This window comes from Coregonus clupeaformis, chromosome 21 (genome assembly GCF_020615455.1).
Source record: "Coregonus clupeaformis isolate EN_2021a chromosome 21, ASM2061545v1, whole genome shotgun sequence".
Classification (NCBI taxonomy): domain Eukaryota; kingdom Metazoa; phylum Chordata; class Actinopteri; order Salmoniformes; family Salmonidae; genus Coregonus; species Coregonus clupeaformis.
This window is the reverse complement of record NC_059212.1, coordinates 34115124-34138593: the sequence shown is the minus strand read 5'-3', so window position 1 is coordinate 34138593 and position 23470 is coordinate 34115124. Positions and strand designations below refer to the sequence as shown.

The 23470-nt window shown below is 41.2% G+C and overlaps 1 protein-coding gene across 1 annotated transcript; it reads right to left on the bottom strand.

Moving 5' to 3' along the window:
• Positions 1-706: 706 nt before the first annotated feature.
• LOC121535305 (desmoglein-2) lies at positions 707-23178 on the bottom strand. The gene is made up of 14 exons (XM_041842249.1): positions 22957-23178; positions 21613-21738; positions 20735-20890; positions 20492-20633; positions 19691-19854; positions 19402-19536; positions 18988-19173; positions 18486-18799; positions 18203-18345; positions 17801-18022; positions 17330-17563; positions 3423-3550; positions 2951-3292; positions 707-2757 (listed from the first exon to the last, which is right to left on the bottom strand). Exons 1-14 carry the CDS (start codon positions 23005-23007, stop codon positions 1558-1560), a joined length of 3543 nt encoding a protein of 1180 aa, XP_041698183.1. The 5' UTR covers positions 23008-23178; the 3' UTR covers positions 707-1557.
• Positions 23179-23470: the final 292 nt, after the last annotated feature.

The following is a 23470-nucleotide window of genomic DNA, read 5'->3' as shown; positions in this document are numbered from 1 at the left end:
TTATGTAAAATACTCATTCATCATTATGTGATCTTGTGAGACATTGTTTCAGCTTCAGAAATTATTTTCCAGAAATAAGAATGATACTACAAAACAGGATTTTCCACTCTCTATCTCCAGAAGAACAACTTACTGTACATTACAGGGATATATCTCTTTCCAGTCAAACTAGCTAGAACATATGGTCAATATTTAAATACCACTGTGTCACAAGTGTCAGTGTAATGTGGTGGATTGAAGTCAGGCGCAGGACACAGAACTCAATGAAAACGTACTTTACTAACAAGTAAAGAAACAAATACAAAATAGCTCCACAGGGAGGAGTAAACCCGCTCACCAAACGACACACGAGACGAAATAACAAACACGCACAAAACACAATGGGAGCCACCGGGTTAAATAGGGAAGGAGTAATTACCTGATGGGAAACAGGTGTGAGACAATCAGACAACAACAGGTAGAACATAGAAACATAGAACATAGATCGGCAGCAGCTAGTACTCCGGTGACGACGAAAGCCGAAGCCTGCCCGAGCAAGGAGGAGGGGCAGCCTCGGCAGAATCCGTGACACAGTACCCCCCCCTCCCCGACGCGCGGCTCTAGCCGGCAGGGATGTAGCTCAGTTGGTAGAGCATGGCGTTTGCAACGCCAGGGTTGTGGGTTCGATTCCCACGGGGGGCCAGTATGAAAAAAATAAAACATAAAAATGTATGCACTCACTAACTGTAAGTCGCTCTGGATAAGAGCGTCTGCTAAATGACTAAAATGTAAATGTAATAAGCCAAGACCTAGGAAACATTCTTACATAATCTCTATTTTAGCTCGCTTGTTGAGATGAACAAAAATATAGGCACAATTGAATATACATTTTCCCCAAATAATGTTACATATGCATCAATAACTTGAATATCATGGGATAAATTAATGCATGAGACCCAACAGCAAAAACAAGTCACTCTTTGGATTAAAATGTAAACTATTTACAATAGAAAAATAGGGGCTTTTTGACAGGTCCCACACCTCTCTGGTACAATAATTGTGGATGTACCGTTTCGAAACCTTTACCTACTCAACTATGAATTAGATCAAGAATTGACCATCCCAGCTTTATCAAAGATAGACACATTTTCTCACCTGAACAATTAATACATCACCCACCACCACATTTGAATGTTTAGAAAAATATTTCACTCCTTTCAAATACTGATTAGATTCCATGATTTCATTAATTATATTCAATTTCTCCTTCTGTAATCAAGTATCTTCAACTCAATCATTAATTCACAGATGTATCAATTAATCATATTTAGGATTAAATACCTGCTGGTAATCATAATAATGGAAACTAAAAGTAGTGTTAACAAACAATGGGTAGAATTCCTGTAATGCACTTTCACTCATGTATCATTTCATTTCAGACCAGCAGAGAGCACCAGTACCTCTGTCTCTATATCTCTTTCCCTCTCCCTAGATTGTTGTTTTATTGACTAAAAAGAAAACATCACCTTTAAACCCACAGTGTACAATATGTTATCAAGCTGATGCGAGGTTGTTTTTCTACGACACTGTACTGGTCTCAACGTGTTTCTCAGTGATAGATATTTTCTTCTCTTGCACCACAGCGGTGTGGCTGCTGCTATGGGGTGCAGCTGTGGGCGTGGTGGTGACTGTGCCAGCAGTAGCAGAGGCCTCGTTTGACCCCGCCGTGCCACACAGGGAGCTGGAACTCAACGAGGAAGCACCATTCTGACTTCTCACTTCTATACTATGACCTTTGACCTCTAACCCCTGGCCTCTCTGCATGGTGACCTGGGCAGCCCCTAAGCTTGCACTGCCCCCTGCTGCTGAGGCTGACCCGGACCCACTCTCAACAACAAGCACTTTCCTGGACCCGGACAGGCTTCCCTGTGAGAAGCTTCCTCCTGGCGATAGATGGCCTTTTCCGATCATGGTCTGCCCTGGCCCCTGTAGAACCTGGGCTCCCCGTGTAATGGTTTGGCTCGTCTCTGTAATAACGTGACCTCCCCTGGTATTAGCGTGGTCCGCTCCCTGTAAGACCTGGCTTGCACCCATAACAACATGACCATGGCCTTCCCCACTACCACCCGCTCCTACCTGCCTCTCCACTAACATCATGCCCTGAGAACCATGGAGCCCTCCTACATCCACCATCCCCTGACCCATCCCTACACCCACCTGGCTTACCGCCTGCTGGGCACAGACATAACCACCTCCCCCTCTCTGTTCCACCAGCACCAACTGGGGCTGGGGCTCCACCACGTACATGGTGGGGGCAGCGGCGTAGTACATAGGGGGCTGCTGGATGAAGAGGGTCTGGTTGGGCATCACCTTGTTCTCCTGAATGTGAACCTTGCGGATGGTGGCTGATCCTTGGGCCTGAGTAACCAGGCTCTCCTGTAGGGGGGTGGAGGAGGTGGAGGTGATGGATGAGGTGTTCAGGGTGTTGACATTGAGAGCTGTGTCTCTGCTGACCTCTGTGTGGGTGGATGTGGTAGGCCTAGGCCTAGGGGATGACACAGACACGTTGACAGTCTCTGCCTCCATAGCTATCGACCCCTGGCAGATCTTGGCCAGGGTCTTGAACTTGGGCCCCAGGTCGTTGAGGAAGTCCAGATCGTCATCAGTCCCCAGTAGGCTGCAGCAGCCCACAGAGCCTACCGGTGACCCCTGACCTTCGTAGTCGTAGATCAGTAGGTCATCTCTCTGTTGGTCGTTCTGCGCAACATGATTGGCCTTCTGCAAAGGTCATATGATAGGGACAGATACAGTATATTAACACATTTAATCAAAATGGCTACAATAACACTGCCCTCAACTCCTATGTCAAAGTAGTAATCCAAGAAGTTCACTTTCACCGACTCAGTATAATCTCAATACTAATACTAATACTTTTACTGGTCTTCAAACGATCATGATCTAAGATACTCACTGCAGAGTAGTACTCCTCTAGGACTCCCTCGGAGAGAGCGATCCCGTCATAAGCTCCAGCTCCATATCTGGAGAAGTATGAGTGTTCATGTCCAGTCATGGTTACTCCACTCTTGCCGTAGTCCACCTCCACTCTGCCGCTGGGCTGGTGGGAGCCATGGGAATGGTGGTGCTCCCCTGTGATCATTGCCCACGAGGTGAAGCGGTCCCCTAACACTCCTCCTGCTGATCCTCCTTCCGCCCCTGCTCCTCCTATGAATCCCCTTTTCCCCCCGTACTTCGCCAAGTCAACAGCTTTGACGGAGCCATGTATCTCCACAGGAATTTGCAGGAGAGGAACTTCCTGTGAGGGGGAATGAGTGGGTCAAATTTCAACTTGGAAATGGAACATGTATGTCCAAATATCATTCTTATTTACAACCTCTAGAATAGTTTGATGTCATACATTGGCAGTGCCATCATGTATAAAATACCTTGTCTTCTCCTTGTCCCTCGGTGTGATATGGAATCAGGTGTTCTTTAGTGTCAAAAGGGATGGCCTTAAAATCACCTATGGACGCCACTCCTCCACACAGACAGAACAGCAGCAGGAGGGGCACCACTGTAAACACACATTCCAAATTTCAACTAATATTCACAGAACACGAAGCCCAAGACATGTTGCTAGGTGAGAGGCCTTGGGACAAAGGGTTGTTGTAGACAAAACCCATCAATAGCTATGCTTCCATTAACTTGTCCAGTGATTTGTTGTCAACATTTCAATAAAATAGATGTGATAATTGCATGCTATGGTGCGTTTCCATTTAACTATCTTGAGTCAATAAAAACAGCTAGACGTAAAAACAGCTAGTCACACCTAAAAAATCTACACTCTTAGAAAAAAAGGGGCTATCTAGAACCTAAAATGGTTATTCGGCTGTCCCCATAGGATAACTCTTTGAAGAACCCTTTTTGGTTCCAGGTAAAACCCTTTTGAGTTCCATGTAGAACCCTTTACATAGAGGGTTCTATAAGGAACCCAAAATAATTCTACCTGGACCCAAAAATGGTTCTACCTGGAACAAAAAGGGTTAACCTTAATATTGCTGATAGATTGTAGCTTCCATCAATGTAATTGTCTGCATCACTTCCAATCCCCCATATATTTTTTTGCAAATACATATATATACAGTACCAGTCAACAGTTTGGACACCTCTACTCATTCAAGGGTTTTTCTTTCATTTTACATACAGTGGGGGAAAAAAGTATTTAGTCAGCCACCAATTGTGCAAGTTCTCCCACTTAAAAAGATGAGAGAGGCCTGTAATTTTCATCATAGGTACACGTCAACTATGACAGACAAAATGAGAAAAAAAAATCCTGAAAATCACATTGTAGGATTTTTTAATGAATTTATTTGCAAATTATGGTGGAAAATAAGTATTTGGTCAATAACAAAAAGTTTCTCAATACTTTGTTATATACCCTTTGTTGGCAATGACACAGGTCAAACGTTTTCTGTAAGTCTTCACAAGGTTTTCACACACTGTTGCTGGTATTTTGGCCCATTCCTCCATGCAGATCTCCTCTAGAGCAGTGATGTTTTGGGGCTGTCGCTGGGCAACACAGACTTTCAACTCCCTCCAAAGATTTTCTATGGGGTTGAGATCTGGAGACTGGCTAGGCCACTCCAGGACCTTGAAATGCTTCTTACGAAGCCACTCCTTCGTTGCCCGGGCGGTGTGTTTGGGATCATTGTCATGCTGAAAGACCCAGCCACGTTTCATCTTCAATGCCCTTGCTGATGGAAGGAGGTTTTCACTCAAAATCTCACGATACATGGCCCCATTCATTCTTTCCTTTACACGGATCAGTCGTCCTGGTCCCTTTGCAGAAAAACAGCCCCAAAGCATGATGTTTCCACCCCCATACTTCACAGTAGGTATGGTGTTCTTTGGATGCAACTCAGCATTCTTTGTCCTCCAAACACGACGAGTTGAGTTTTTACCAAAAAGTTATATTTTGGTTTCATCTGACCATATGACATTCTCCCAATCCTCTTCTGGATCATCCAAATGCACTCTAGCAAACTTCAGACGGGCCTGGACATGTACTGGCTTAAGCAGGGGGACACGTCTGCACTGCAGGATTTGAGTCCCTGGCGGCGTAGTGTGTTACTGATGGTAGGCTTTGTTACTTTGGTCCCAGCTCTCTGCAGGTCATTCACTAGGTCCCCCCGTGTGGTTCTGGGATTTTTGCTCACCGTTCTTGTGATCATTTTGACCCCACGGGTGAGATCTTGCGTGGAGCCCCAGATCGAGGGAGATTATCAGTGGTCTTGTATGTCTTCCATTTCCTAATAATTGCTCCCACAGTTGATTTCTTCAAACCAAGCTGCTTACCTATTGCAGATTCAGTCTTCCCAGCCTGGTGCAGGTCTACAATTTTGTTTCTGGTGTCCTTTGACAGCTCTTTGGTCTTGGCCATAGTGGAGTTTGGAGTGTGACTGTTTGAGGTTGTGGACAGGTGTCTTTTATACTGATAACAAGTTCAAACAGGTGCCATTAATACAGGTAACGAGTGGAGGACAGAGGAGCCTCTTAAAGAAGAAGTTACAGGTCTGTGAGAGCCAGAAATCTTGCTTGTTTGTAGGTGACCAAATACTTATTTTCCACCATAATTTGCAAATAAATTCATTAAAAATCCTACAATGTGATTTTCTGGATTTTTTCTCCTCAATGTGTCTGTCATAGTTGACGTGTACCTATGATGAAAATTAAAGGCCTCTCTCATTTTTTTAAGTGGGAGAACTTGCACAATTGGTGGCTGACTAAATACTTTTTTCCCCCACTGTATATGGAATCATGTAGTAACAAAAAAAGTGTTCAACAAATCCAAATATAGTTTATATTTGAGATTCTTCAAATAGCCACCCCTTGCCTTGATGACAGCTTTGCACACTCTTGGCATTCTCTCAACCAGCTTCACCTGGAATGCTTTTCCAACAGTCTTAAAGGAGTTCCCACATATGCTGAGCACTTGTTGGCTGCTTTTCCTTCACTCTGTGGTCCGACTCATCCCAAACCTGGAGGCCAGGTCTTGGTAAAATAGCCCTTACACAGCCTAGAGGTGTGTTGGGTCATTGTCCTGTTGAAAAACAAATGATAGTCCCACTAAGCCCAAACCAGATGGGATGATGTATCGCTGCAGAATGCTGTGGTAGCCATGCCATGCTGGTTAAGTGTGCCTTGAGTTCTAAATAAATCACAGACAGTGTCACCAGCAAAGCAGACCACACCATAACACCTCCTTCTCCACACTTTACAGTGGGAAATTTGGACTCTTGACCAAATGACACATTTCCTCCGGTCTAATGTCCATTGCTCGTGTTTCTTGGCCCAAGCAAGTCTCTTCTTCTTATTGGTGTCCTTCAGTAGTGGTTTCTTTGCAGCAATTCGCCCATGAAGGCCTGATTCACACAGTCTCCTCTGAACAGTTGATATTGAGATGTGTCTGTTACTTGAACTCTGTGAAGCATTTATTTGGGCTGCAATTTCTGAGGCTGGTAACTCTAATGAACATATCCTCTGCAGCAGAGGTAACTCTGGGTCTTCCATTCCTGTGGCGGTCCTCATGAGAGCCAGTTTCATCATAGCGCTTGATGGTTTTTGCAACTGCACTTGAAGAAACTTTCAAAGTTTCTTGACATTTTCCGTATAGACTGACCTTCATGTCTTACATTTACTTTTTAGTCATTTAGCAGATTATTTTTTTATACTGGCCCCCCGTGGGAAATGAACCCACATCCCTGCCGGCCAAACCCTCCCCTACATTGGACCAATTGTGCGCCGCCCATGGGTCTCCCGGTCGCAGCCGGCTGCGACAGAGCCTGGACTCGAACCAGGATCTCTAGTGACACAGCTAGCACTGCAATGCAGTGCCTTAGACCACTGTGCCACTCGGGAGAGTTTACATACACTTAGGCTGGAGTCATTAAAACTTGTTTTTCAACCACTCCACAAATTTCTTGTTAACAAACTATAGTTTTGGCAAGTCGGTTAGGACATCTACTTTGTGCATGACACAAGTAATTTTTCCAACAATTGTTTACAGACAGATTATTTCACTTATCATTTACTGTATCACAATTCCAGTGGGTCAGAAGTTTACATACACTAAGTTGACTGTGCCTTTAAACAGCTTGGAAAATTCCAGAAAATTATGTCATGGCTTTAGAAGCTTCTGATAGGCTAATTGACATAATTTGAGTCAATTGGAGGTGTACCTGTGGATGTATTTCAAGGCCTACCTTCAACCTCAGTGTCTCTTTGCTTGACATCGTGGGAAAATCAAAAGAAATCTGCCAAGACCTCAGAAAAAATTTGTAGACCTCCACAAGTCTGGTTCAGCCTTGGGACCAATTTCCAAACACCTGAAGGTACCACGTTCATCTGTACAAACATTAGTACGCAAGTATAAACACCATGGGACCACGCAGCCGTCATACCGCTCAGGAAGGAGACACATTCTGTCTCCTAGAGATGAACGTACTTTGGTGCGAAAAGTGCAATCCCAGAACAACAGCAAAGGACCTTGTGAAGATGCTGGAGGAAACAGGTTCAAAAGTATCTATATCCATAGTAAAACGAGTCCTATATCGACATAAACTGAAAGGCCGCTCAGCAAAGAAGAAGCCACTGCTCCAAAACCGCCATAAAAAAAGCCAGACTACGGTTTGCAACTGCACATGGGGACAAAGATCGTACTTTTTGGAGAAATGTCCTCTGGGTTGATGAAACAAAAATAGAACTGTTTGGCCATAATGACCATCGTTATGTTTGGAGGAAAAAGAGGGTCGCTTGCAAGCCGAAGACCACCATTCCAACGGTGAAGCACGGGGGTGGCAGCATCATTCTGTTGGGGTGCTTTGCTGCAGGAGGGACTGGTGCACTTCACAAAATAAATGGCATCATGAGGAAGGAAATGTATGTGGATATATTGAAGCAACATCTCAAGACATCAGTCAGGAAGTTAAAGCTTGGTCGCAAATGGGTCTTCCAAATGGACAATGACCCCAAGCATACTTCCAAAGTTGTGGCAAAATGGCTTAAGGACAACAAAGTCAAGGTATTGGAATGGCCATCACAAAGCCCTGACCTCAATCCTATAGAATATTTGTGGGCAGAACTGAAAAAGCGTGTGCGAGCAAGGAGGCCTACAAACCTGACTCAGTTACACCAGCTCTGTCAGGAGGAATGGGCCAAAATTCTACCCAAAATGTTTGACCCAAGTTAAACATTTTAACGGCAATGCTACCAAATACTAATTGAGTGTATGTAGACTTCTGACACACTGGGAATGTGATGAAAGAAATAAAAGCTGAAATAAATCATTCTCTCTACTATTATTCTGACATTTCACATTCTTAAAATAAAGTGGTGATCCTAACTGACCTAAGACAGGGAATTTTGAAAAATTGAGTTTAAATGTATTTGGCTAAGGTGTATGTAAACTTCCGACTTCAACTGTACACTACCAGTCAAAAGTTTGGACACACCTACTCATATAGAAATCCAATATGGATGGTGTTAAGAGATAGATGGGAGTGGTTGAATGGAGCTGAAGGTTGGGACTAATAACAACTAATAACAACAAGTGTCACGGATTCTGCCGAGGCTGCTCCTCCTCCTTGCTCGGGCAGGCTTCGGCGTTCGTCGTCCCCGGAGTACTAGCTACTGCCGTTCGATGTTATCGGTGTTTGTTTAGTTTTGTCTGTATTGTTTACACCTGTTCGTCATTATGTTAATTGTTTCCCTTATAATTACCCCTGTCTCTCATCTGTACTTTGTGTGTGATTATTTTCCCCTTCACGGTTGTCTATTTTGTGAGCGGGTTATTTCCTCCCTGCGTGGAGTTATTTTCTGTGTTCTTTTGGATCCTTTTCGTATTAAAAGTACGTATCCGAGAGTTCTGTGTCCTGCGCCTGACTTCGTTTACCGCATATCACAGACAGTCGTGACAACAAGATAACTAATGTAAAACATACTATGTGAAACATTACAGTTTGAAAGATATGGCAAATAGAAATCAAACCGGATGGACATCAGAAATAGATGGGAGAGGTTGAGGGTAGAGGAAGGACAACTTTCACAAAAGTTCTTAACCTATAACCTATATACGTTTTACGGACACAGTATGTTTTACATTAGTTATCTTGTTGTTATTAGTCCCAACCTTCAGCCCCATTCAACCCCTCCCATCTATCTCTTAACACCATCCATTTTGGATTTCTATATTTTTCAACTGTGCTGTGATGCTTCACAAAAGTTATATTCTCATTGTTTCTACAGATTGTAAATTGAAAATAAACATTTTTGCTAAAAGTATTATTATATTATTGATCGATTGTCTATGACTTTTCAGATCACCCAGTAGTGCTATCTGCAGGGTTAGCTCCAGGTAAATATTGCAATTCTTCAGCCATTCCTGAACCTGTGACCAAAAACAAGCTACATATCAACAGTTCCAAAACAAATCATCTAATGATTCTGTCTCTTCACAGCAAAATATGTAGAGCTGGGAAGGTTGTATCCCCCATATAAATAACATTCTGTTGGTTGCAAGAATTTTGTATAATAATTTAAATTGAACAATTCTAAGTTTTGAATCCGGCGTCTTTTTGTGTATCAGTTCATAAACCATATGCCATGGAATCGGTACGTCAAAAATCTCTTCCCAACTATTTTGTAATCTATATGGCACTGCTGTGAATTCTTTGGTCCTTAAATTAAACTGGTATACTTTTTTATTTATCACAATATTCTTTAACCAAATATGGTCTTTAATGCAGGGCCCACAGACAAGTTCCTTACTTTTTCCCCCTTCCACTTTCCTCTTCCATTTTTGCGGTAATGCTGCAATTAGTTGGTTGTAATTTTGGGTAGAGCAGACATTTCCATATGTTTTTGTTAGCTGCATGTGCCACATAACGCCACCAGTCCTACCTACAGTGGGGGAAAAAAGTATTTAGTCAGCCACCAATTGTGCAAGTTCTCCCATTTAAAAAGATGAGAGAGGCCTGTAATTTTCATCATAGGTACACGTCAACTATGACAGACAAAATGAGAAAAACAATTCCAGAAAATCACATTGTAGGATTTTTTATGAATTTATTTGCAAATTATGGTGGAAGATAAGTATTTGGTCAATAACAAAAGTTTCTCAATACTTTGTTATATACCCTTTGTTGGCAATGACACAGGTCAAACATTTTCTGTAAGTCTTCACAAGGTTTTCACACACTGTTGCTGGTATTTTGGCCCATTCCTCAATGCAGATCTCCTCTAGAGCAGTGATGTTTTGGGGCTGTCGCTGGGCAACACGGACTTTCAACTCCCTCCAAAGATTTTCTATGGGGTTGAGATCTGGAGACTGGCTAGGCCACTCCAGGACCTTGAAATGCTTCTTACGTAGCCACTCCTTCGTTGCCCGGGCGGTGTGTTTGGGAACATTGTCATGCTGAAAGACCCAGCCACGTTTCATCTTCAATGCCCTTGCTGATGGAAGGAGGTTTTCACTCAAAATCTCACGATACATGGCCCCATTCATTCTTTCCTTTACACGCATCAGTCGTCCTGGTCCCTTTGCAGAAAAACAGCCCCAAAGTATGATGTTTCCACCCCCATGCTTCACAGTAGGTATGGTGTTCTTTGGATGCAACTCAGCATTCTTTGTCCTCCAAACACGACGAGTTGAGTTTTTACCAAAAAGTTCTATTTTGGTTTCATCTGACCATATGACATTCTCCCAATCCTCTTCTGGATCATCCAAATGCACTCTAGCAAACTTCAGACGGGCCTGGACATGTACTGGCTTAAGCAGAGGGACACGTCTGGCACTGCAGGATTTGAGTCCCTGGCGGCGTAGTGTGTTACTGATGGTAGGCTTTGTTACTTTGGTCCCAGCTCTCTGCAGGTCATTCACTAGGTCCCCCCGTGTGGTTCTGGGATTTTTGCTCACCGTTCTTGTGATCATTTTGACTCCACGGGGTGAGATCTTGCGTGGAGCCCCAGATCGAGGGAGATTATCAGTGGTCTTGTATGTCTTCCATTTCCTAATAATTGCTCCCACAGTTGATTTCTTCAAACCAAGCTGCTTACCTATTGCAGATTCAGTCTTCCCAGCCTGGTGCAGGTCTACAATGTTGTTTCTGGTGTCCTTTGACAGCTCTTTGGTCTTGGCCATAGTGGAGTTTGGAGTGTGACTGTTTGAGGTTGTGGACAGGTGTCTTTTATACTGATAACAAGTTCAAACAGGTGCCATTAATACAGGTAACGAGTGGAGGACAGAGGAGCCTCTTAAAGACGGAAGTTACAGGTCTGTGAGAGCCAGAAATCTTGCTTGTTTGTAGGTGACCAAATACTTATTTTCCACCATAATTTGCAAATAAATTCATTAAAAATCCTACAATGTGATTTTCTGGATTTTTTTCTTCTCAATTTGTCTGTCATAGTTGACGTGTACGTATGATGAAAATTACAGGCCTCTCTCATCTTTTTAAGTGGGAGAACTTGCACAATTGGTGGCTGACTAAATACTTTTTTCCCCCACTGTATATCCTTTACGAAAATTATATATATTTTTGTATTATTCAAAAGATAATGTTTTTTTTTGTCAATTAGTATATTTGAGTTTAACCACAATATTTGTTGCATTATTTGTTCTGCCCTTTCTCGTGGATTACATTGAAATTGCAACCAACTAAAAATAGCACTATTTGGGAGATGATTTCCTTTTCAAATAACTGAAAGTGAGAGTTTGTAATCTGAATAAAGGGAAAAAGGCCATTCCTGAACATAGGGTGAGACATTCTTACTAATTTGTTAGAGAACCAGTTTGGATTTAAGTATAACCTTTGTATGACTGAAGCCTTTAGGTCTAATTCTTTAATATGTAATCATTTCTGCCCTCCGAATTCATATTCTTTATATAAATATGCCCGTTTAATTAAAATTGCTTCTTTTTTTCTCATATAATTTTAAAAACTGTTCGCTAGGTGTAGGCAAGACCATAAGCAAATAGGTAAGATGGGATATTACTAAAGAGTTAATCAGGGTGATTTTTACACAAATAGACAGGTATTTACCTTTCCATGGTAGCAAGATCTTTTCTATTTTTCCTAACTTTCTATTACAATGTATTGGAATGAGATCATTTATTTATTTCATGTAATGATGTCATGTCATAGTATTGTGAGGACAGAGGAAGAGTTAAGAGATGAGTGGTTTGGGGCCATGAAGTCTACATTCCATTATGTCAAAGGAGATTAGTGATGTTTAGGATAGCATGAGTGATGGGCAGGATACTGACTTGGGGTAAAGAGTGATGAACATTAAAGACAGGGAGTTCCCATGGAGACTTGCCAGATGTATGTCAGGAAGATGGCAACAGAAGGGTATATAAGGTAGGGTGTCTTTGTTCAAGTTAGTTCAACTGACGAAGGGCAAAGCCATGTCCGTTTGTTAGATGAACCCACGAGCTTGTGATTAAATAAATACTTGGTATGAAATCTCCACAGAATGTCTAAGTATATCCTTGCATCCTTGATTCTTTGATACCCGAGAAACTCATCATAACAGATTGGCGTCTAAATGAACAGGATGCAGTTCACAGCTCAACTAACAGGTAAGCAGACTTTCATTTTTTGAATTATGTCAAAATCTGCTTATCTGTGGTAAAGCTGAACTGTAATGAACTTTAAAATTCAATATTTTTGAAGGGGGATGATGAGTGTTATTGAATTATGTAAAGGGACGTAAGGAGGAATATATAATTTGACTATTACATGGTGCTACGATTCAAATTAGAGTGTGGTTGAAGTAAGGAGTAAATGCAACAGAATAGTGAGAGATAAGGCGCAGGGCACCTTTAATATGATTTAAAACATTATATTATAAAGAAAAATTTGGCGCAGAGCACCTTTAATATGATTTAAAACATTATATTATAAAGAGAGTGGATGATTCCATTGAATGGGCTCAGGTAAACCATTGATGTTAGAAACGTCATAAAGAGTGGGCAAGGAACCTTTGATGTAATCTAGGATACATCATAAAATGGAATAGAGTGGGTTTTTAGTCCCGTAGTGTGAAAGACATTACAAAAGAGAGGAATGGGTTACGGACCGTTTATGTAATAAATCGTCATAAAATGAAGTTTGTAATACTCAAAACGACCAGGAGATGGAGCCAATGACAAGTAACATATTGAATCATAGCACCAAAATGACATTTAAAGGCGAAATACATTTTAATACATTATCAGAAGTGGATTTGATGCAAGTATTTAATTACTAACATTGAATGTTCCTAACATTGCATGGGTGATAATGAATATCCTCAGGAGAGTATGTATAAGGGGTAAATAGAGCTTGATGTTATTGTAGAAAGTAGTGGAAGAGTGTGTTTTCTGGGACAGGAACGACAGTGTCCTTGGAAATTACAGTCTGTTTTTTTTGGTTCCGCTGAGAGAATGAAGGAGAGGCTGATTCTTTGATACCCGAGAAACTCATCATAACATTTCAGGATATGTATACCGAGTATATCCACATCGCCATCAGACCATTTCATTGGTAAACTACACGGTAATGTAAAAGTTGTATTTTTAGTGATCCAAACGTAATATAGTACACTTATCATAATTTGGTTGTAATCCAGAGAGGTTAGAAAAATTATCTAGATCCTCTATGAGGCTGTGGAGGGATCCAAGTTGTGGATTTAAAAGAAAACATGAATCATCAGCCTACAATGACACCTTTTTTAAGCCCTGGATTTCTAATCCCTTGATATTACTGTTGGATCTGATTTTAATAGCTAACATTTCGATGGCCATAATAAATAGATATGCTGATAGTGGACAACCTTGTTTTGCTCCTCTTGACAGTTTAAAACTTAGTAGCCATTATTTACTATTTTACACCTAGATTACTATACATGATTTTAACCCAAATTGAAATGTTCCAGGCATTTATATATAAACTCCAGTCGTACTTTATCAAAAGCCTTTTCAAAGTCCTGGTTTCCCAGACTTTCCATAGTGTTATATTGTTTCCAGCACTTGCCTTATATTATCTCCAATGTATTGTCCATGTAAAAAAACCTGTCTGATTATTTACATTTTTAGTCATTTAGCAGACGCTCTTATCCAGAGCAACTTACAGTTAGTGAGTGCATTCATTATTTTTTTAATATATATTTTTTATACTGGCCCCCCGTGGGAATCAAACCCACAACCCTGGCGTTGCAAACGCCATGCTCTACCAACTGAGCTACATCCCTGCCAGCCATTCCCTCCCCTACCCTGGACGACGCTGGGCCAATTGTGCGCCGTCGCATGGGTCTCCCGGTCGCGGCCGGCTACGACAGAGCCTGGATTCGAACCAGGATCTCTAGTGGCACAGCTAGCACTGCAATGCAGCGCCTTAGACCACTGCGCCACTCGGGAGACATGAATTATGATTATAATGAATAATGTCTGACAATACCTTTTTAATTCTATGCGCTATACATTTTTTTGAATTTTTGCATCACAACACTGAAGTGTAAGGGGCCTCCAATTTTTTCAATGGACTGGACCTTTATATTTCTCACTTGTATCCTGTTTCAGTAATAATGAAATCAGACCTTTTTGTTGAGTGTCTCATCATCTACCATTTACATAGGAGTGGTTAAAAAATGCTAATAACGGTCCTCTGAGTATATCAAAAAAGGATTGGTATACCTCAACTGGTATGCCATCCAGCCCTGGAGTTTTCCCGGACTTAAAGGCTTTAATTGCATCAAGAAGTTCCTTCTCTGTAATTTCGCCTTCACATGAATCTTTCTGTACGGCTGTTAATTTTACATTATCAATAGAAAAAAAATCCATACAATTAACGCCGTCATATGTAACCAGTTTCAGTCAATTCTTTTTGGTAGCATTTCTATGTGAAGACTAACAAAGAATTTGGTGCATTTCTCCCCATATTCCATCCAGTTTGCTTTATTTTGTATAATATATTACACTTGATCTTTCTTGAATAAGTTCCTCCATTTCTTTTTCTTTTTTTGAGCTTCTATGGTCCAGTTTTTATTGCTATCTATCTGTTCAGTTAGACCTTCTATTTCCTTTTGACCTAAATTGTTTTTGTTTTAGAGATGAATACTGAATTGCATGGCCTCTAAAGGCATATTTAAAAGTGTTCCATACAATAAGGGGATTTGCTGTACCTATGTTGTGTCGGAAAAAATCAGGTATAAATTCCTTTGTCCTAGTTAAAAACAAGTTATCATCAAATAGGCTTTGATTACATTTCCAATATCCTCGCCCACGTGGAAATTCAGTAAGAGTAATGTATATGCCAATTAGCTGATGATCTGACTGCATTCTGTCCCCATCAACACTTTTTAAACTTTTGGTGCCAACGAGAATGACATAAGAAAGAAGTCAAGACGACTAGCTTGATTGAGCCTCCGCCATGTATATCTCACTAGGTCAAGATATTTAAGCCTCCATATATCCACTAGTTCCAATATATCCATGACATTCATGATTTCCTTAAGAGCATGAGGGTGATAGTTTGTAGTGTGATTTCCTTTACGGTCCATTGAGGTATTTAAAACAGTATTATAATCTCCCACCATAATAATACTGTCTTGTATTGCTTGCAGGGTTGATAATTTATTATATACAGTTGAAGTCGGAAGTTTACATACACCTTAGCCAAATACATTTAATCTCAGTTTTTCACAATTCCTGACATTTAATCCTAGTAAAATTCCCCTGTTTTAGGTCAGTTAGGATCACCACTTTATTTTAAGAATGTGAAATGTCAGAATATTAGTAGAGAGAATGATTTATTTCAGATTTTATTTATTTCATCATATTCCCAGTGGGTCAGAAATTGACATACACTCAATTAGTATTTGGTAGCATTGCCTTTAAATTGTTTAACTTGAGTCAAACGTTTCGGGTAGCCTTCCACAAGCTTCCCACAATAAGTTGGGTGAATTTTGGCCCATTCCTCCAGACAGAACTGGAGTAACTGAGTCAGGTTTGTAGGCCTCCTTGCTCGCACACGCTTTTTCAGTTCTGCCCACACATTTTCTATAGGATTGAGGTCAGGGCTTTGTGATGGCCACTCCAATACCTTGACTTTGTTGTACTTAAGACATTTTGCAACAACTTTGGAAGTATGCTTGGGGTCATTGTCCATTTGGAAGACCCATTTGCGGCCAAGCTTTAACATCCTGACTGATGTCTTGAGATGTTGCTTCAATATATCCACATAATTTTCCTTCCTTATGATGCCATCTATTTTGTGAAGTGCACCAGTCCCTCCTGCAGAAAAGCACCCCCACAGCATGTTGCTGCCACCCCGTGCTTCACGGTTGGGATGGTGTTCTTCGGCTTGCAAGCAACCCCCTTTTTCCTCCAAACATAACGATGGTCATTATGGTCAAACAGTTCTATTTTTGTTTCAGAGGTCATTTCTCCAAAAAGTACAATATTTGTCCCTATGTGCAGTTGCAAACCGTAGTATGGCTTTTTTATGGCGGTTTTGGAGCAGTGGCTTCTTCATTGCTGAGCGGCCTTTCGGGTTATGTCAATATAGGACTCGTTTTACTGTGGATATAGATACTTTTGAACCTGTTTCCTCCAGCATCTTCACAAGGTCCTTTGCTGTTGTTCTGGGATTGATTTGCACTTTTCGCACCAAAGTACGTTCATCTCTAGGAGACAGAACGCGTCTCCTTCCTGAGCGGTATGACGGCTGCGTGGCCCCATGGTGTTTATACTTGCATACTATTGTTTGTACAGATGAACGTGGTACCTCCATGCATTTGGAAATTGCTCCCAAGAATGAACCAGACTTGTGGAGGTCTACACTTTTATTTCTGAGGTCTTGGCTGTTTCTTTTGATTTTCCCATAATGTCAAGCAAAGAGGCACTGAGTTTGAAGGTAGGCCTTGAAATACATCCACAGGTACACCTCCAATTGACTCAAATGATGTCAATTAGCCTATCAGAAGCTTCTAAAGCCATGACATAATTTTCTGGAATTTTCGAAGCTGTTTAAAGGCACTTTGTATGTAAACTTCTGACCCACTGGAATTGTGATACAGTGAATTATAAGTGAAATAATCTGTCTGTAAACAATTGTTGAAAAAATTACTTGTGTCATGCACAAAGTAGATGTCCTAACCGACTTGCCAAAACTATAGTTTGTTAACAAGAAATGTGTGGAGTGGTTGAAAAACGAGTTTTAATGACTCCAACCTAAGTGTATGTAAACTTCCGACTTCAACTGTAGGCAGTTCGAGGAAGCCAATAGAGTATGAAGATAACAGAGGGCCTACTCACGCAGCAACAGCAGGAGGCCCAGAAGGAGCAGCAGGATGGCAGATGCTCCTAACGTGACATCCTTACCCGTCACCTGGGCGAAGCAGACCTTATTGACTTGATCACAGGTGCACACAACCATGGTCAGAATCTGGACGTCAGCACAGGCCTTCCCCTGCTGGTCACTGATCTCCACAGCAACCTTGTAGTGACCTGGCCACAGGTGGGCATGGTCTCGTAAAATGGCAGTGGTAGCTAAAATAAATATGAGAGAGACAAAACAAACATGAACTGTACAAATCTAGAAATCAAATCTATCAATCAATTCCATTCAAACACACCACAAGATATCGTTTCAGTTCAGTTTAAGACTGCTCTTTCTAAAGCTTTCTATCAGGCTCAATAAAATAATGCCAAAACAGCCCCTTGGTGAAGCTTGTCATACTGTCTATCTGCTTCCTAAACCCCAAAGTCCCAGACCAGTTCTGTTACCATTGAGGTGCTCCACTTTCCACTTCTGTTTGCTGTCCTCCTGAATCACTCTGAACTTGAAGGGAGCTCCGTTGGGGAAGGTGTCCCCGTCCACAGCCGTGACATACACAGCAGTGTCCCCCAGACACATGGTCGTAGTCGTAGCTGTCAGTATGGGACAGTGGTCGTTAAAGTCCTCCACCTGGATGGCTATTGTCCCTGTGGCCGTTTTGGATGGCAGATCTGGACACCAAAAGAAAAGACATAATTACATACAGACTTGAATTATTCCCTTTTAGCTCCTAGTGGAACAAAGGTCCTAGAGTGCATCTTCAGCAACCAATGTTCTAGGCAGATTTCTTGACTTCTTGATATCTTACATAATGGCATTAGGACCAATTGATTATTAGTATGGGTACTTGCCGGTTGTGATGGCTATTATCTTGGCGTAGTATGTTCCATTGACCAGGTATTTGGACTCCCGATCAGGCACTTTGTTCAGCTTGATCTCTGCTGTCTTTTCATCGATGATCAGCCAGTTGTCTATGTCGTATATTTTGGCATACCTGAGAAAATGATAATGACAAGAGCACACAATTAGGATAAACTAAATTATCCTTTAGTAAGATGGAGATTAACATAACATAAAATCACATCACATAATCTTCACTCCGAACAAACAATATGAAAACATCTGGGACCTCACCTAACATTGGTAGCGGTCAGTAGTGTTTCACTATCGATGGCTGCGTAGGTGGTGATGACCTTGTTAATGGTGACTGTGGTGGAGTCCTCAGAGATGGTCACCACTTTAACCATTGGCTGGAATTTGGGGCCCTCTTTCTGGTTGACCACATTGATCTTGATGGGGTAGGTCTTACCACCGCCCGTGATACCCCCGCCTATAACCCCTCCTCCTCCTATCCCTCCACTCGTAGAGGAGGAGCCAAAGTAGTACACTGCTTTGTTGGAAACACTTATGGCAAGGTTGAGCACTTTCAGCTCCTCGTAGTCCAGTGCCTTTAGATTCAAACAGCAGGGATAAACAGCAGAATGAGTCAAGTGATACAAACAATGTTGGAATATTATGAGAATTGAGAAGACTAGTAGTTACAAGACACTGAGGCTGGAATTAAATGTAAAATAAAATGTTCTATATGCTATCGATTAAATTCCAGCCTGAGTCGATCTCCAATCATAGCCCGTACCTTGGTTATCATAATAATGCCTTCGTTGGTCTTGGAGTGAGTAGTGATGGTGAAGTAGCCAGCTTCGTTGCCTGTGACGATGGTGAACACAGCCAGCCAGTTCTCAGTGTACTTCAAATCCATATCAATGGCTTTGATCCTCAGCACCTCCACATTGACCGTGTTCTCCTCCACACTGCCCTCGTACTGCAAACACAAATACACACATCATAAACATCCTATATCCCAACATATTGCAGTGAATTTGGGGTGTCCAGCAACTGTCAAGCCAACACGTTAGCCATTGTGCCAAGAGATCTGAACCTCTCGACAAGGCTGCTAGGTGTTGGGTTAAGGTTGCTACAATATAATAAAGATAAAAACACTATTAAACTGAATAGAGAATTGAAAAGTAGTGAAAGGTTTGATTCTTACAGATTCTTTCTCCAGGGTGGGGATGTTGTCGTTGATGTCCAGGATTTTAATCACCACCTGTCCTGTTCCTGAGTTTCCTCCCATTTCTCCGTTCATGTCTGAGCCTTTTACAGTCAGGATGTAGGTGTCTTGTGTCTAGACAACCAATAAATATAATAGAGCTTACAGTTAATTACTCATTGTTGTAGACATCAACATTATTGGCTCTGAAAGTGTTAATGCATACAGTGCTGTGGTCACATAGATGCACAGTATACTGTATAATAGTATACCAAGGCATTTCTCTCACCTCTCTGTCCAGCGTAGTCTGGCGAACCATAATCTCTCCAGTCTCGTAGTTGATGGCGAACATACTATCTGAAGAACTCTTCTGCACTATGCTGTAGTAAATCTTAGAGTGTAGTGTGTTCACTTCATCCGCATCTGTGGCTATCACTTTCATGACAACGGTTTCTGGAATTGGCCAATGGGAAGAGTTACTTGTGCAGTACACCAATACTACTACTACTACTACTACTACTACTACTACTACTACTACTACTACTACTACTACTACTACTACTACTATTACCATTACCACTGCCACTACTACTATAACTACTATAACTACTACTACTACTACTACAGATGTATGATCTTATTTGAGCCAGTTTGCTACAGCAGGAAAATAATCCTGCAGCAACAGGAAATGTGAATTATTATGTGGATTATAATTATTGCACATTTTTGTAGGGGTTGATACATTTTTAATTAGGTCAAATTGAGTCTGAAATGTCAAAGTGGAAATTACAAACTTCAGAAGCCTTTTTAAAACTCAAATACACTAAACGTTTGAATTTCCTGCTGTGAAGGTAAAATTCTCAGCAACAAGAGTGATCAAATTAAGATCCAACATCTGTATTACAACGACGACGACGACGACTACTACTACTGTATCACTACTGTCACTATTCTACTTATTCCACTGGTACTAGCACTACTACTACAACAGCTACTACAGTGACAAATTCAACCATTACCACTACTCTGGTTGCTTGGTTGCTAATTATCATGAAGTTTGATAGAAACATTTAAAATAATTGGAACATGCCTGCAGCACTGGACTCATTAACGGATCCTGATTGGCCAAAAACGAACACTGGTTGGCAGTCATTCTGGTCCTCAACAAAAATACGCAGGTCAATGTCGTTCTCTGCTTTGCTTCCATTGTCGTATCTCGCTACTCCAAGTAACTAAAAGAGAGGCCATGTTAAAACATTAGACATTCATTCATTTCTTACATTTTGAGCACAAGCATTCCATTCCTTGGATTAGGTTTTAGTGGGTAGCTTACGTGGTAGGAAGCGGTCTTCTCTCTGTCCAGAATGCCATTGATTCTGACCAGGCCTTTCTCTTTGTTGACAGTGAATAGGTGACTGGGGTTTTGGTCTGCACCAATCCCAGTCAGTGAGTACGTCACCTTTGACGTGTACTGCTTATCAGAGCGAATCTGTCACAAACACACATACCAATCAGCCTTGATAGTAAAATACTATTATTATTGAAATAGTATTGACATAATAATAGTAAGCATCGGTGAATAGCTAGGTACATTTTTTGAGCATAGCCTAAATGTCAAATGTCATCTGAAGAAGTAGCTGAACACATGCTTTCATATCAAGGTATACTGTAGATATGAAACTATTAATAGATGAATGCTATGTTTGAGTTGTAGAAAAGAGATACAGGTGTACAACAGAATGTGTTGTTGAAAGACTTGTTGTTGTTTTGTTTTTAGACTAAACCATTCCTCAGTGACTGTACGTGTGACCGCACATTGGGCTGTATCTCTGAGCAGCCTGCTCCTAACACATAAATCACAAACATAACGATTACACAGGCATTCCTTCACATTAGAGCACAACATGTGGCTGACACAGATTTACTGTATGCAACCAACCTGATCAGTAAAAAGCAAGACAACATTCAGCATTTCTTTGATTCAAGGTACAGACATCAACAACCTTTCAAAGTGCTAATTTTGACTAAACGCTAAAGCCCTGTAGCTTCATGGCTCTTATTATGCATGAATAATTATAGACAGACAACTGACTTATCCGATGTGTAGCCTAAAGAGCTATGTCATGCTCAGACTTTTTCATGTCTCATGGTTGTCAGAAACATCTGAATCACTCCATGAGTTAGAGTAAGACATATAGGTTCAGATCATACCTTTGCAATGTACTCTCGGCTGGTGTAATCTACATTCTCCTTCAACCTCGTAGGAGGAATGATCCATTCTCTCTTCTGTCTTCTCAGCTTCAGCCCACCGCCTTCTGCTGCCACCACACGCATAAACTGCAGAAAATAAAAAATAAAAAACACAGCATTACAATATTGACTCACCACGAAGGCCTATGGGTTTTATGATAATGTAATAATAACAACGTAATAACACTGCATCACTTCTAAATCACTCACAACTGTAGACTACAAGTTGTACAATAGCTTATACATTGAGTGTGCAAAACATTAGGTACACATTCTTAATATTGAGTTGCACCTCCTTTTCAGCTTTAATTCGTCGGCGCATGGACTCTACAAGGTGTCGAAAGCATTCCACAGGGATGCTGGCCCATGTTGACTAATGCTTCCCACAGACAGTTGCGGCAAGTTGTCTGGATGTCCTTTGTTTGGTGGACCATTATTGACACACACGGGAATTATGGGGTATTGTGTGTAGATGGGTGAGATTTTTTATTTATTTAATACATTTTGAATTCAGGCTCTAAGACAACAAAATGTGGAGTAAGTCAAGCAAGGGGTATGAATACCTTCTGAAGGCACTGTAGGCCTAACGTGTGGTTTCTTGCCAATGCAAATTATAATGCATGTTTATGCCAATTCATAATCACAGACATATGACAGGCATACTTAGAACTGAAAATGATATAGCTTTAAGCTATTATTAGTTTTCGTTCACTATCACTACGACAGGAACCTGTATGTATACAGTTTATGAGAAATTCGTTTTCCTCTGTATGCAGGAGGTCCAATGAAAATATCGAACAAATTAATTTCACAACATTTAAACTAGGAGAAAGTTGTGATAGTGATATCAGTGTCGATTGTGAGTGTTGATAGATGTCCTATTCCGTGACATTCTCTAAATTCGGAGCTAAGTTTTTCACCAACTGTTCTTTCACTGACGTTGACCAGATGTGTTCAGACTATCTCTAGGCATATGACCACTGGGCACCATTACGCAGCTAAACTGTTTTTGTTCTCATGTTGTCCGTAGTCGGTGTTGCACGCGAAATATGAAAGGGAAAGTAGTAAAATAGCAACATATGAAGTCAACTTTCTCTTCAGATAAGTGAAGGTTACAATCCTAAAAGGAAAACGGTAAATTCATTCGAGAAAAACTGTATTTTCGACATTGTCATTGAGACGCTCCCATCTAGGCTGCCTGAGAAGTGTCGCACCTAAAACAAAAACAGATCCGTTATTGCTCGTGTAGCCTATACCTAATTACCAGCACATGTTACAATATGAAAAATAAGATGTTTTACTCACCGTTAGTATGAACGGCAATAATAAAACAGTGGCTGTGGCTACACGGGCCATTGAAATGATTGTTGACTAAGGTAAAATGTTCCCCTCTTCAAGTGTAGCCTAATCCTTTAAATCCGCTGCTAGGTATTTTCTATTGTAGCCTACATAGACTTAGGCTTTTTCGAAGGTGTAAGCACAACTTTATTCTGTGACGATACAGACTGCAGTAGGCAGCGTCTCTCAACTAGTTTCACCACAGCACCGCTCATAGGCTGATTACAGAAAGGGCGAGGCGAAAGAGGAAACTTGGTTAATCTTACATAGATGGAGTATTTGTGCACAGCCCTGACCGGGAAAGCTACAGTTGAAGTCGGAAGTTTACATACACATAGGTTGTAGTCATTAAAACTCGTTTTTCAACCACTCCACACATTTCTTGTTAACAAACTATAGTTTTGGCAAGTCGGTTAGGACATCTACTTTGTGCATGACCAGGGGCGGTGTGTTCAATAGGGCGATATGGGCGACGCACTGC

Coding starts and splice junctions, on each gene's coding strand:
- LOC121535305 (XM_041842249.1), bottom strand. CDS start 23,007: ATGGCCCGTGTAGCCACAGCCACTGTTTTATTATTGCCGTTCATACTA. Junction 20,634..20,734: donor AGAAGACCGCTTCCTACCAC/GTAAGCTACCCA, acceptor CCTCTCTTTTAG/TTACTTGGAGTAGCGAGATA. Junction 18,023..18,202: donor GATAATAGCCATCACAACCG/GCAAGTACCCAT, acceptor TTTGGTGTCCAG/ATCTGCCATCCAAAACGGCC.